Source organism: Eleginops maclovinus, chromosome 16 (assembly GCF_036324505.1).
Source record: "Eleginops maclovinus isolate JMC-PN-2008 ecotype Puerto Natales chromosome 16, JC_Emac_rtc_rv5, whole genome shotgun sequence".
Taxonomy (NCBI): Eukaryota; Metazoa; Chordata; class Actinopteri; order Perciformes; family Eleginopidae; genus Eleginops; species Eleginops maclovinus.
Window position 1 is genome coordinate 19,048,376 of NC_086364.1, and position 14,782 is coordinate 19,063,157.

Sequence of the window (14,782 nt, forward strand, 5' to 3'; positions counted from 1 at the left end):
CTCAAGGTCTCTCTTTTAGCCATCAATGTCCGGGGAGAAGACGGTGTCGCCATGGCCCAGTTTGTAGAGGTATTGGACAGAGTACAAGAAGCCCTGACTCAGTCCTCTCCTGCTCAGATTCATGCTCTGCTCCAACGTTTGGTCGAGGAGCAGATCATCTCCGAGGCCTACATAAGGAGCTTAGGCCTGTACCAACTTTCTGACAGGATGGCGCCTGCAGCATGTAAACTAAGGTCTGATCTGATTAGTTCTCAGGGATCGACCTCCGACTGCAACCTCAACCAAGGTCAACTCAGCCAAGTGAGGGAATGTGACCAGACAAGATTAGAGTTTGAACCGTCAGGGGCTGAACATGACTGCACAGGACCCACGCCAAAAATGGATCCACTTTCTGAACATCAAGGGTATAATCCAAAGTTTATTCAGGAATTGGGTGGGGGGCCAGTGATGGACAACCACTGCCTCAACCACAGGCTCTCTTCTACATCGATAATAAGTGACTATAAATGCGGTGTAACATTAGACGGTGAAATGACAGAACTGCAGAGAGGTGCAAAAATAGTGCAGAAGCTATTAGGTGATAGTGAAATGACAATAGATGAGGGGAATTTGGAGGATGACAAGGAGTGGTTAGAGCAGGTAGAGGAGGCAGCGAGGCGGATCGCTGTCCCTCTATGGCAGCACTGGGACAGAGGACAGAGCATCTTTCTGCCCCTGCTGACTGTTATTACTGCTGGCTGTGCAGAGAGAGAAAACACAACAACAGAAAGAGAAGCACAGTGCCATGTGTTCAATATGGAAGAGGAAACGGAGCTTGCACTCGCTTGCAGGACTTTAGATTTGTACGGTGACAGCTTTAACTTTACAGATGCAGACTCAAGATTCATGCTGGATACAGAAGGATCCGCTGGCACGGCAGAAAGTCCCTATTTTCCTACAGACGATGGATTGGCGTCAACTGACTTGAACCAGTTCTTTACCTCTGAAACAGGAAGAAAAGTCTCACCTGATCTGGATGTCTGCAGGGCAGCTGACGGGTCAACAACTGATTTGCTCTGTTTAATGGAAGACATACAATGGGGCACGGACATAGGATTTACAGAAGACATAACACATTTATTGTCTCCCTGTACACCAACAGACACTTACACTGACACACAAGACCAGTCGTTTTACTCCAACACAGATCAGAGCATGACATTAGGCATTTCCAACGATGCAGAAAATGTTTTAAAGACTTCTTGTGGTACGAACACTTGCATGACTGATGGCTCAAGGAGTTTGCATTGGAATAAAGAGGATGAGGAGGGTGTGGATTTGCACTGCGGTAAGTAGCAGTGAATCATATCGTTTTCACATCTTAATTTCCTGATCTATACTCTGTCTGTTCTGGAAGATTTCTGGGTGCTTTCCATTTGCTTCTCACTAAATAAATGAGTTGGCAGACAGTATGGTCTATAGCTGTTTTTGGCGAGTGTATTAGTTGGCTGTGAATAACTTTCAGTTTTATTTAGAGTTGTTCCCAGGATGCCAAAAACGGGTGCAGCAGGTTCTTTCCAATTGATAGTCAAACGTTTCTTTGTCCAAAGTAATAACAGACAGTAAGGTGTTTTGTTGTGTGTTCACAATGAATCAAAATGAATAGTAATGAGAATATGTTGAACACATTTTCTCATGTAATGCATTATAAACATATAGAATGCGTTATCTGTTTATAGCTCTAGTTATAAGCACTTGTATATTTTCATAATGCTTTGTAAAAATCACATGAAAAGTAATTAAAATATGTTATCATTACTCAAAAGATCAAATATAATAAGTGTTGATAATTGCTGGTCACTTACTGACATTTGTGTTGACTGACATGTTAAGTATACATTCAGATATCTGATGTATTATAATGTGATTATTAAAATACATACAAGGACCTACAAGGACTTGAGAGCATGATAGGTTTACAGTATGCACCGGCTGCGGAAGTCTACTTGTTAACAAAGTGTAAAGTTAGAACTTGTGTTATACAACTTTTTGACAAATTACTAAATATGGACACATGGTCACACATTCATTGTTTTCCCTCAAGCTTAACACTTAATTGACTCAAAATATAAAACCTGGGTCAATTTCTACTTCACTTATGGCACAGTGGAATCAGGGTCTACTAGAGACATTATTTGGCCACATGCTGTATCTGCAATACAGTCCTGAAGAAGTCTATGAACGCATTTGTAATGGAGTATAAAAACTAAAATAAGGCAGAGCATACAAGGAAAAGACCGGTGTATGCAGCTGCAGAAGTCTTGTTCTGTCACTTTATGACAGATTGAATCCGCCCTGTTTGATTTGTATCTAGCCTTTGTCTTTGACAGTGGTGTTTTGGTTTTTTTGGTCATGTTCAGTTATTTAGGTTTAACTGTGCTTCTTCACATGTATTAGTAGCCTACCGCACAACCTCTATGTTCAACTAAAAGTATGAACGATGGGCTTTTAATAGGGAAACAGCAGCTTGTCTGAGAAATAAAATGCTCCTGGTGGTTATCTATGTTTACCAAATCTCTATAGCGTGGCGTCTGTGGATGCGCGCCAATGTGAAAGTGAAAGCTGGGTTTATTTTAGACTTAGCAGGTTTGACGTACAGAGGGGTTGCATGCGTTATCTGAGGACATGTGCAGCGTTGGATGTACACATATCTTCTGAAGGTTAATGCACAGCAAAACCTGAGGCACACCTAAGCATCATCCGGCAGGCGGAAGCCCGGCAGGTAAATGTTATCCCGGTTCTGATGAGGGCAAGTGTTTTTCCGGACATGAAGGAAAAAATGTCGGGAGGTTTTCCTCTCATATATACAGTTTGATTATGTTTACAATGTACTTTATGTAAGCCTTTCAAGTGAGTTTTGCGAAATATGTAATGATAAAAGTTATATTTCACTTGCACCATGAGGTAATCAGCATCAATAAAACTTTATTTAAAATAAAATAGCTTTTTCTATCGATGTTTTCTGCATTTTAATAATCGTTATTATACCGCAATAGTATTATTAGTTTAATAGGCTTCTAGGAATCATTTAACAGTGGTGTCGTTAAACGACTGTAAGGTCCGAACTCTTAACCAGCATAATAATGCATCATAATGTTTTGCCTGGGCGTGAAAAAAAGAAGTTATACAAGTGAAAAAAGTTATATCTGATTATTTCCAGTGACAGAAAAAGCAAGTAATTTGCTTTCTCACGACCACTGCGGTGGAAACACCAAACAAAATGGGGCACTGCCTACCGGATTATTGTTTAACATGGGACCCTCATTCAGGTTTCTTGTAGTTGCACCTCGTGTGTGTCTGTGTGAATGTGACTGTGCACGCAACATGGTGCTGTGTTTTAGTAGAAAAGTTGCTCAAAACTGATGCTTCTTTCATGAGGTTTGTAAAAATAACATAGGCAGCTGGTATATTATGTTCACCTGTACGTTGTACAGCTCTGGTGCAGCCCATAGTTTGGCAAACAGAAAACAGTCCAAGTTTCAGATCTGATTGCATGAAAAGAAGGATGTCAATGCGTCTTTGTTCTGGCTGTCCCTCAGAGTTGTGTGTTTGTGCGTGTGTTTGTGCCTGCATGTAGATGTGCATATGTGTGTATGTTCCTGCAGCCAAAATGAGATGGTCCATAAAAAAAATCATAAGCTGTATTTACATTGTTATCATATCTATGTGTGTATTAACTGAATATTAGTTTTACCCACTTGTGATACATGCTTTGTTAAAAAGACTGCGATTGAAAAACCCAATAAACAAAGTTTAAAATAGATAAATAATCATTTCAGACTTCCTCTTCTGCCATTGTTTTCGGCAGGTGGCTCAAAAAGCAGAATGGCTCAGACACATGTTAATGCAAATTTGATTTAAATGTTCAGCCTTTTGTGTGTGCGGAAATGACAGGCAGAAAGACATTAGAATCACCTCTAATCCCAATGAAAAAGGAAATGTAGATGCTCCCCGTGTAGTACTTGTTAAACTTCACTGATACTTTTTACCTGATATGGACCAGATCAGAAATACCCAAAAGTATACAGTTTGAGCCTTTCATAACAAATATGCATCTGTTAAAGCTTTACCATCAAAACCATCACCACTTAGGAATGCAATGACACTTGCCAAGACATGCCCAATCTCATCTCATCTGATGCTAATCAAGGTCTACAGATCAAGTGGTTGCCTTCAATTCAATCCAACAGTCGGGCAAATTGAACGTAGCATGTTAGCAGGATGATTTTCTAATTTTGTTAATTTTTTTATGTGTGTGTTAGCAGGTGCCACAATGCAGGAAGTGGAACAGGATCCATTTTTATGTCCTTTCGATCTACCAGGTGAGTATTGTTTGAGTCCGCTAGGAAATCCGCCCCTAAAATATGAATACAGTAGACACGAAAGACGCTGTTTGCTTGATAATGCTCATTATTTGTGCTCTAGATGATTTATCTGAAATCTTGACTGAGGACCTCTTGAGGATATTTGTGGGTAAGTTGAGCCAAATTTCTGCATCTATACATATTCCTTTAAAGTGTAGACACTGAATTGATCACATTTCTTAAACAAAAACACACATGATCACATATTAATGCAAAGAGGATTTACTGTCTGACTTCTGCTCAACAGAGCTCGACCCCGATCGGCTGTTTGACGATCCACTGTTGAATTGTGAAGATGAACTCATCACCTGCAGTAAGGAGCTCTCTGTTTCATTCATTACAACTGCTGACAGGCAAACAATGAAATAAAGGAGAAACATAAAAGATGTACTTGAAAAAAGATAAGCAGCTTTATTAGATATTACAATACGATATCTATTTCATGAAACATCGTGTTTAATCACAATACTCCATGGTCATTTTTGCTGTTACTTTTTGTAAAGTTCAGTTGGTGGCATAGAGAGGTTATTAATTCAACACTCTTCTTCTTCATTTGTTGTTAAAAAAAAAACTACAGAAATCAAGTAAAAGTAAAGCCAATACCCAAAAACCCATGAGAGTTGAGAAATGACTCCCAGTGGTTATGTTTCAAGTCATACTTGCCTTGAGTTTTACTATCTACCACTTCCCTTTGCTGTTCTTTACGAATTTTGGAGACAACATCTTCAAAAACAACCATTTCTAGTTTATTTGCCCTTTAGCTGCTTAACTGGCTCTTTTAATTCCTCTTCCCTGACCTTCAGCTGATCTTCCCATGCCAATGGAGCTGCCCATCCTCGACAGCCAGCAGCAAGGAGAGGAGGACAAACCCACAGACAAGACCAACAGGAGAAGTAAAAGACCCAGAGGTACATAACCCGCCGTTCACTAGAAGCTTATCGTAGCTCAACGTCTGCTCATGTGTGTAAAATCTGTCCTGATCACCACTAATACATCATTTGAATATGCAGCCACAACAGTCTGGTACGATTACATGTTATATTTCTCCTCTCCAGCTTCTGGGATACAACAGTGCCCCGATGAGGATACACCATCCAGACCAAAGAGGCGAAGAGCAGCAGGTGACCGAATCATACTGTCTGTGTGGTTTTTGTACGGACTATTTATAATGTGGCTTCAAGTTGTGTAACATGCGTCATGTCAGCCACTGCTCCAATTTGTGATTAATATTATGTCATTCTGCAAAACATGCTGCAGTGTTTTAGAAGTGTATGTTTTTTATCAACTATTTCAGGCACTCATTGGTTTCATTCATGTCAATGTGTTCAGTTTGAAACATCACGTTTAACATCAAAGTCGCTGTTTGTTAAAGTAACACGTGTTTGGGGAGTGCAGATTTTCAGTAATGTACCGTAATAATGAAATAATTGTGTACAGATATGATTGGAAACTAATGACTACCTGGAGTAGTAGGAAAACATGCATTGCATTGTTGTTATATTAAATGTTTACAGAGTGTGCATTTATATGGTGAGAAAACATGCTAATATGCTACCGTGATTTGTAAGTGTGCCAAAACTTGCTAACACAGTGGTGTTTTCCTTGTGGTGGTTCGGAGCTTCTTTTGTGGCTGCTTTTCTGCGAAGCTAGCTACAAAAAGAATCATGTTGTAATGTTCATTCTTCATCTCTTACAGCTCGACCAAAACCCAAAGTGGCACAGCCTGAGCCAGTTATCACCCAAGGTACATTTCTATGTTCTGCTGTGGTCTGATGCAAAGCCCAGATAGAAACTGAACATGTTTTGTGTTTGGCATTTAAAGGTGCAGTTATAGAAATGAGTAGATCTCAAGGGGAAACATCTGCAGTCGTTTGAGAGGATGGCAAAAGTATTCTTGCAAATATATTATTCAATCAATCAACATCAGCTACCCTCTGCATGGCAATATTCTGTGTGAACAGAGAGTAACAACATTAGTCTCATGGGTAAAAAATAGGGTTGTTGATTTGCTATGCTTGATTCAGTTCCTTCAAAGCATAGGAATGCAGATCAAGAAACGGGAAGTTTAATTTTGAAGTCGCCAGATAAGAGTTCACTGTAGAAGAAAATAAGAACAACTCTCACCTCACCAAGACTTCCTCCAGATTAGTTTGGTGCGCTTCTAGAAATCAGATTTGATGAAAACTCTTGTTTATCGAGATGAGTTGTAGATGGTTACTTTGCTTCAACTGTTGCGCACTGACCTTTCATTTTTGGAAATCTTACAAGTGCGCTAAAATGTAAGTCTTAAACTTGATGCAGAATCTTTGGATCTCAGTCTCTTTCCATTCTCTTGGAATCTAACCTATCAGGTTTAATTACCTTGCCCAACCTTTGTTTTTGATACACTCAAGGTTAACAACACCTGTTGGCATAAATGATAAGGATGTTGGCTTTATGTATTGCAGCCACAGGATCAGAGTCAAGTTCAGCAGATACAGCTGGCCTCTCCACCACTCCACCAACAATCCTCCATCTCCATCCCTCCATTCAGTTTATCACCATCCCAGAGGCTCCATCATGTCAAGTTGTTCAGACACTGCGACTCTCTCCGTCAGTAATTACATTTCCAATTCCCAATACTGCTGCTACGCCTACATACATATTTGGTGAGTAAAGCATTCTCATGCAAACATACAAAGTTAATTGTAAATAGGTAATGAAGACTCTGTGCACATCAAACTGGATTATCTTCATTCTAAAAAGTGTAGCCTAGATAGATCTGTTTGCACCCACAGACCGATACCAAATATTCTCTTTCCCACAAAGGTGTGCCGATTCAAGGATGTGTGTCAAAATGTGTCTGCCAGTTTAAACTTCAAAAGGGCCCTATTGTGTAAAAGTTCAGGTTTATATTTGCACTTTGCTCCTCTACTGAGACAGGAGCAGAGTGTGGGTGAGAGAAACCTTTTAGCCTTTGCCGGCTATTTACATGCATCAAAACTGATATAACACGCTACAGTAAAGGGTAAACCGCAAAAAGCACAATAGGGCTTCTTTAACTTTCAACCAAAGCATCCATCAAACCTGGGTTGAACAGATCCTACAGGGCTTTGACTTTTTTGAAGACATTCTACATTTTCAGACCATTGGGATCTTTAGCTATATGAAATCGTCAACTAAGGCTTTAATAAACAAATGTGATCATAGACTCTTTACGAGAACCAAGCATCACATCTTGATTGGGCCATAAACCAGGTTAATCAATTCCTCATTCTTAACCCCTCCCTATGTGTCACTATCTGTGTTTTGTATTCGTTTAAAAATGTCTTGTTGTCTCTTTAGTTATTGTGTTGTTGTTTATGAAACTACTCTTACTATTTATTGTTTGATTTGCACAATGTAAATCCCTTTGCAAATGGAACGTGTTAAACATGTAGACTTGTCTTTTCCCCTCATGTATTTCTATTTATTGCACATAAACCATGTCAACAGTACATATTCTAACCCAAATTTCTTATATAGTTCCTGCCGCATCACCGCAATTCAAACCCCAAGTACCACCCCTCTCCCCAAGTGAGTAAAAAAACATTGAATCTGAGAAGTAAATGTATGTGTGTCTACAAATCTAACTCTGGTAGTGTTGTGTAGTTTAAGATCACACATTTAAAGCTTTGTCTTAAGTGTTGTTCTGTTGTGCTTGTAGCGAATGGTGAAGTAGCGCCAGTCCAAATGAGTTCATCCCCACGAGGATCTCTGTCAGAAACTGCAAGCAAAGCCATAACTCATCCCTGTGCCTCACCCATCTCCCCCAGCAATGGTGAGAACAACTATCTGTCTTTCTCCTTATGTATAAAACCCCTTGTACAGTTATTTTCATGTTAAAAATATCTTGAAATGTTGACTTTTAGAGCCGTCTACGTGTAAGGAATCCCCTTTTCCAGTCCTTGATATTCCACGTAAGTTACTGCATGCTTTTATTCCTTTATTCTGCTTTGATGTTACGGTTATTAAAAGTATAATTAAAGTTATGTGAAGCAGCAGGTTCTTAAAAATGGTGTTACTGTTTCAGAGGTTGTAAAGGACTACATTCAGGAAGTCAAAGAATACATGAGTCAAGCTTGCCTGGTTATGGAGGATGGCCTCACCCTAACCTCTCATTATGTGGATGTGCAAGTAAGCCAGAGGGAGATTCTACATTCTGGAAAAAACACAAACAAAGCCCTCGACAAAGAGCTGGTCAGCATGGGAGACACAGACCGACAAAAAAGCTTGTTGGGGAGGAGTCAGGTAGTTTCCCTTTAATTCAATAGAAAAACATTGAGTCATTTTCGAACACAGCCAAACCAATATCTTGAAGTATGAGTATTTAGATGTTTTAATATATGGCTGCTTCTCACTGGTACCTATGTCTTTGTCTTTTTCCATTTAGATCTTTGAAAGATCAAATGGAGACCAACCAAAACGCTATATATTGCTTCTGGGCAATGCTGGCATGGGAAAAACCACCCTGATCAGAAGACTGTGTCTTGACTGGTCCACAGACTGCATCCCACAGTTTGACTTTGTTTTCTTGTTAGACAGCAAGGCACTCTCTTTAACGGACGCTACATTTAGCCTTCAGACCCTCCTACTAAACCTCTCCTCCATTGCCCCTTCCTGCAAGGACCCAAGCGCAGTGTACGCTCAAATCTGTGCAGCCCCGAAGCGCGTGCTTGTCATTTTTGATGGTTTTTGCGAGGTGCGGGACTATGAAATTCTTCTCCAGACTCAAGAAAAAGATTTAGTAACGTCATTACAGAAGGACAGTAAAGCACAGACCTACACAGTAAGACAGTTATACGCTTCCATCCTTCAGAGAGTCCTCCTTCCAGGATGCACTCTTCTGCTTTCTACCCGAACAAGAGGCACAGCCAGCCAGATTCTCCGCCGAACAGACAGCCTTCTGGAGGTGTGTGGCTTCACCCCCACTAACATACAGATATATCTGTCCCACTACTTCACTGATCCTGACCTCAGAACATCTGCTTTGGATTACTTAAAAACCTGCAGCTATTTACATTTCCTCTGCTGGAACCCTGGACTTTGTCGCTTGGTCTGCTTGGTTTTAGAACAATGCAAAAGTTTGAAGGTCCTACCGAGAACGTTAACCGAGCTTTGCCATCAAGTGCTTTCTCTGAAAGTGGAAGAAGACAGAAAGAACACACACTCAGAGGCTGAAACTCAATCAGAAATATCAGAGAAATCAGTTCAAGAAACTAAGACAAAAAGCTCAAGTAGTTCTCCAATGAAGAGGCGTAATAAAAACACTCGCACACAAAGAGCAAGGTGTTCAAAAAAACAGGGAAAAAAAGATGACAAAGACGGAGAGGAAATGAAGAGTCATGGCCAGGAAGCTATTCAAACACAGGAGAGGGAGCTGCTGGCCCAGTTAAGTTCACTGGCCTGGGAGGGGATCAAAGCAAACATTTCCATTGTCCCCAAAGGACGGACCATGTCTGCCAAACTCAAGGCGTTCTGCCAAAGAACAGGGCTCTTACTCTCTTATCATCTCAGGACGAGGCAGGTTGCCCCAAGTTGTGAGAGTGAGGAGAGAGGGGAAATTGGAACAAGAGAGACTGGAGAAAAGAGGGGAAGCAAGGCAAACACGGAAACTTTAAATGCAGATGCCAGTGATGACCAGATCGTGATGTGGGCCAACCCTTTCCTTCAGAGTTACCTTGCAGGGCTCCATTTGTCTCTGTCAAGGTAAACGCTTCCATTAGAACTATTCACTTCCCTTTCTACTCTCAGCGTCTTTTCTCTTTCACTTTCAGTGCTCTACCCTCTTTGGATTTCTTTTGACTCTTTCTCAAATTCTGTTTTCGCAGGACCATAACAGACCGTGCCTTCCTCCAGAACCTCCCTTTCCAATCTGGCCAGAAGAGTCGTCGGCGGCCCCAAAGGGAGGAGTTTGAACTGACTCAGCGGTTTGCCGTCGGGCTGTTGTTCTACAGCAGGAGAGAGCTTCAGAGGTTTCACTCATACACAGAGACAACCTTCAGAGACATGGTGGCCGCTAAGCAGGCTTTAGTGACAAAACACCTTGAAGGTCTTTCCCATGATGACCTGAGCCCCAACCAGGTCCTGGAGGCTTGTCGCTATGTTTATGAGGCGAGCTCATCACATGGTGATGGTAGCAGAGACAGTGATAGTCAACGATTGGTTGCTCATCTGGCAGAGAATCTTCCAGAAGTCTTGACATTTAACGGAGTTCCTTTTAAGCCATCGGACGTGTTTGCTGTGCAGAACGTTCTCGACCAGGGTGGAGCTGAAGGTAGAAGGTTTTGTTTGAATCTGGAGGATTCAGGGATACAGATTGCGGGACTCAGAGCTCTGGTGGGCCTCAACAACATCAACACATACAGGTACTGGTTTCAATTCATAACTCAAAAAGCTGCTTAGTATCTATTGAGTTTGTTAAAGTGGTCCTATTATGCTTTTTGGGGTTTTATTTTGCCTGTAGTGTGTTATAGGTTTTTGTGCATGTAAGTGGTCTGCAATGGCTAAAATCCAACGTACCCACCAGAGGGAATTTCTCTCCCAGACACTCCCCCCCTGCCTGAAACTCCTCCATTGGACTCCTTTGTTTACTTCCATAACATAGTGACATTATAAGATAAGATAAGATAAGATTCAACTTTATTGTCATTGCACAGAGTACAAGTACTAGGACAACGAAATGCGGTCTCTGTATTTGACCCATCCTAGTGTTAGGAGCAGTGGGCTGCCATTATGTAAGGCGCCCGGGGAGCAGTGTAGGTAACCAGTGTCTTGCTCAGGGACACCACGGTGGCACTTGGTCTTTCGGGGACTTGAACTGGTGACCTTCCAGTTCCCAGGCCAAGCCCCTAACACTAGCGCTCCAACACATGGTATGTGATAGGCTAAGGGGCACGACATCTCTAAGCGGTTGAACCATCACAACAGAGCCGGCTAGCTAACCAATCTAGCTATACCAATATTTAAATCTGTAGTAAAACTGATTTTAAGCATTGAAAGTGCTGCGGTGGTTGTTTTAATGTCTGGCTATTAGGTTTACTAGCTCAAGCAAGAAAGGTGTTACCTCCAAGTATTTAAATAACTCATGAGCAATGTATCATGTCATCTGATGATCTTCTAGGGCGTGCATTGCTGATGTCATCACCCTATGGGAGCAGCTAGAGCAAAGCGGTGAGGTAGTGCTCCTACAAGTGACGGTGTCCAAATTCAAGATCCCCCATCTGAAGGCCACACAAGTGTGTCATATAGAGCACCTGGCAAAGCTGGTGAACATACATGTGCATAAGAGGCTGTCAGTCAGGTAACGCACACACACGCAGATACACACACACACACACACACACACACACACACACACACACACACACACACACACACACACACACACACACACAAACACAAACACACACTGTTATCAGTATCAGGTGGTTGAAGTGTGTGTTGCGTTTTCTTTCAGTTCCAGCCAATCCGATTCAATCTTGGCAGAGGGGGGTACCAGCAGTCAAAGAGCTACACAAGCTAGAACTGGAGTATGTATTAATAAGCAACATTTGAAAATGTAATTAGTGTCAACGATTACAATGAAAATGAGGATGATAATGATGATTTCCTCCAGGCTTGGTCCAGAGAAAGGTCCCCTGGTTCTTCCCAAGCTATGGGAGCTCCTTCCAGGTCTACATGACCTTCAGCACTTAGAGTAAATATACATATTTGACTTCTAGTTCTCTGTCATTGCTTCAATATTTGTTTAATTATTGTTTCCAGTGCCTAACAGTAACTTCTCTTTTCTTTCAGTCTAGAGAACAGTAAGATCGGGGACAATGGAGCAGAGGAATTAACTAATAAATTAGTCTCACTTGGATCCCTGGAGATTCTCAAGTGAGTTTACCATGCTCCTTATCCTCCTAGACTTAATAATGATTTACAGTGTGTGTGTGTGTGTGTGTGTGTGTGTGTGTGTGTGTGTGTGTGTGTGTGTGTGTGTGTGTGTGTGTGTGTGTGTGTGTGTGTGTGTGTGTGTGTGTGTGTGTGTGTGTGTGTGTGTGTGTGTGTGTGTGTGTTGTACTAATTGTTTATCCTCTCATTCTAGTTTGTCAGAGAATTGCATAGGAGACCAGGGGGTGAGGAAACTGGCAACTGTGCTGATGGATCTCCCCAAACTGCACTGTCTAAGGTATATAACTCAAATGTACCTTACCAACAACACCCATAGTGATACATGCTATAAACCCACTTGATTTCACTTCCCCTTTTCTTTGTTTCCAGTCTCTACAGTAATGTGATCTCTGATGAAGGGGCAGAGACTTTGGCTGCTGTCATCCCACACATGGCTTCGCTCACTGACCTTGAGTAAGACCATATATTTCAAATTTACAGAAGACACATGGTTGTTTGTGTGTGTGTTTCTGCTTTGCCTCCTCTTGTGTCTTTATCTGCATAAAACATAGGGTATCATGTCTTACTTTATTAAATGAATGAGAAATTCCACTTGTAGATATTTTGTACTGATTATAAATTCCATTAAACCACCAAAAGACATTAATTGAAACATGTGTCACATTCATTAGACATTAATACAGTAACGTGTCGTTCTCTCCTTATACTTCATCTAATCATACACAGAAATACCCCTATTTTATTTGATTCATTGATGAAAAAAAGGACGCATTTAATGAACTAAATATAATTTTTATCAAACATTGAACGCCCTTCAATTGAATACCACCAGGTCTTACACACACACACACACACACACACACACACACACACACACACACACACACACACACACACACACACACACACACACACACACACACACACACACACACACACACACACACACACACACAGCACACACACACACACACACACACACACACACACACACACACCAAAACAGGAAGGAGTGAAAAGTATTGTGACTATTGTGAAATAAATGATCAGCTGAGTTTTGTTCTGTATTCCCTGATATGTTGATAGAAAGATGTGTTTTATAAGCATTCATCACTATCTGAAGTTACAGACGAACACCTGTAGCAATATTTAACGTGTTAACTGTTTTTGTATCTGTTTGACAGTGTCAAGTACAACAAACTAACAAGTGTTGGAGCACAGAGCCTGGGAGCCAGTCTGAGGAACTGTAGAAACATAAAGACTTTGAGGTAAGAACACCCTCGCTCCACCACCCAAAAACCAAAGTACTTTTTATATGTTTCCTTCTCCTGCATGTCATAGCATCCTGATATCTTTTTCCACCCCAGGATGTGGAACCAGTGTATTCCATACGGAGTGTTTGAGAGACTTCAGCAGCAGGACAGTCGGATCCAGTGGCAGTAGAACGATATGAAACCTCTACCACATGCTACATGTTTACACTACACACTACATTTTGTACAGCATGTGTGTGCTCACTATCACAAACCAAAAAATAATTCTTTGCTGCTTTATTCAAAGGGGCTTCCTGTCAGATGGTTTTAAAGATTCCCCTCAGCACTACAAGGAAGTAAATTCAACCCTAACACAGTCTGCTGTATTTGTTTACTGTATAGGTGTGTTGTTTGGCTAGACTGTCAAGACTCATTTTTGCACTATATGATATCTGTATATATGCAATCACATTTTTATAAATAAAATGTTTCATGTTGTTACCTCGTGCATTGGTTTTTTGTTTCACTTTTTAAATGATTTATTAATAACCAGTTTTCGCTTCCTTCCCAAAAGGTTTCTGTTCTCTTTTTCAAATGCAAGCTAACCTTTACAGTGTTGTAGTGTCTGAAACTCTGCGTAGTGGATCTTATGACTGTATTTGCAATGTTAATTCATTACTTACGGACGTGTGCTGATGTGATACACCGTAGCCACCTGTTGTTGCTGGCTGTAAAACATGTTTAACAGTGATTCTGTATAGGTTGTTGTGATGCAGCAAGAGCCTCAGATAACCTGACTTTTTGTCACAAATATGAGTCAAACTCTTTTAAGGGGCCGGGACATCAGTGGTCACCTCCAGGAATGTTTCTTGTGAAAACCAAATATTTGTGGATATAAAGTTGAGTTTTTCCCAATTATATCACTATTGCAGAAGGTCAGCCGCTTAATTTAACATGTTAGAATATAAACATAAAGCCTTAATGTTTGGTTAATGTATAAATGAGCAAATTAATGTGTCTGTACTTTGTTGAACAGGTTTACAGGTCCACCATGCTCCTTTTCTCCACCGATGCACTAATGCTCTCTTGTGGACAAAATGTAAAATGACACCATAGGAGCACGTGGCACAACGTAAACAGTCTGAGATCAACATGTCCATTTAAACAGAAACACGTTTCTATCTTCTGAAAAATAATCGATAAACACAC

The 14,782-nt window shown here is 40.9% G+C and overlaps 1 protein-coding gene across 1 annotated transcript; it reads left to right on the forward strand.

Moving 5' to 3' along the window:
- ciita (class II, major histocompatibility complex, transactivator) lies at nucleotides 1–14,074 on the forward strand. The gene is given in 23 exon segments (XM_063904606.1): nucleotides 1–1,327; nucleotides 4,305–4,361; nucleotides 4,465–4,512; nucleotides 4,651–4,716; nucleotides 5,207–5,311; nucleotides 5,459–5,524; nucleotides 6,100–6,147; nucleotides 6,851–7,051; nucleotides 7,908–7,958; nucleotides 8,089–8,202; nucleotides 8,294–8,341; nucleotides 8,455–8,672; nucleotides 8,815–10,130; nucleotides 10,253–10,789; nucleotides 11,545–11,724; nucleotides 11,881–11,911; nucleotides 11,913–11,953; nucleotides 12,040–12,120; nucleotides 12,219–12,302; nucleotides 12,514–12,597; nucleotides 12,690–12,773; nucleotides 13,505–13,588; nucleotides 13,688–14,074. Coding segments are annotated over 23 exon segments (4,896 nt in total). The 5' UTR covers nucleotides 1–51; the 3' UTR covers nucleotides 13,764–14,074.
- Nucleotides 14,075–14,782: the final 708 nt, after the last annotated feature.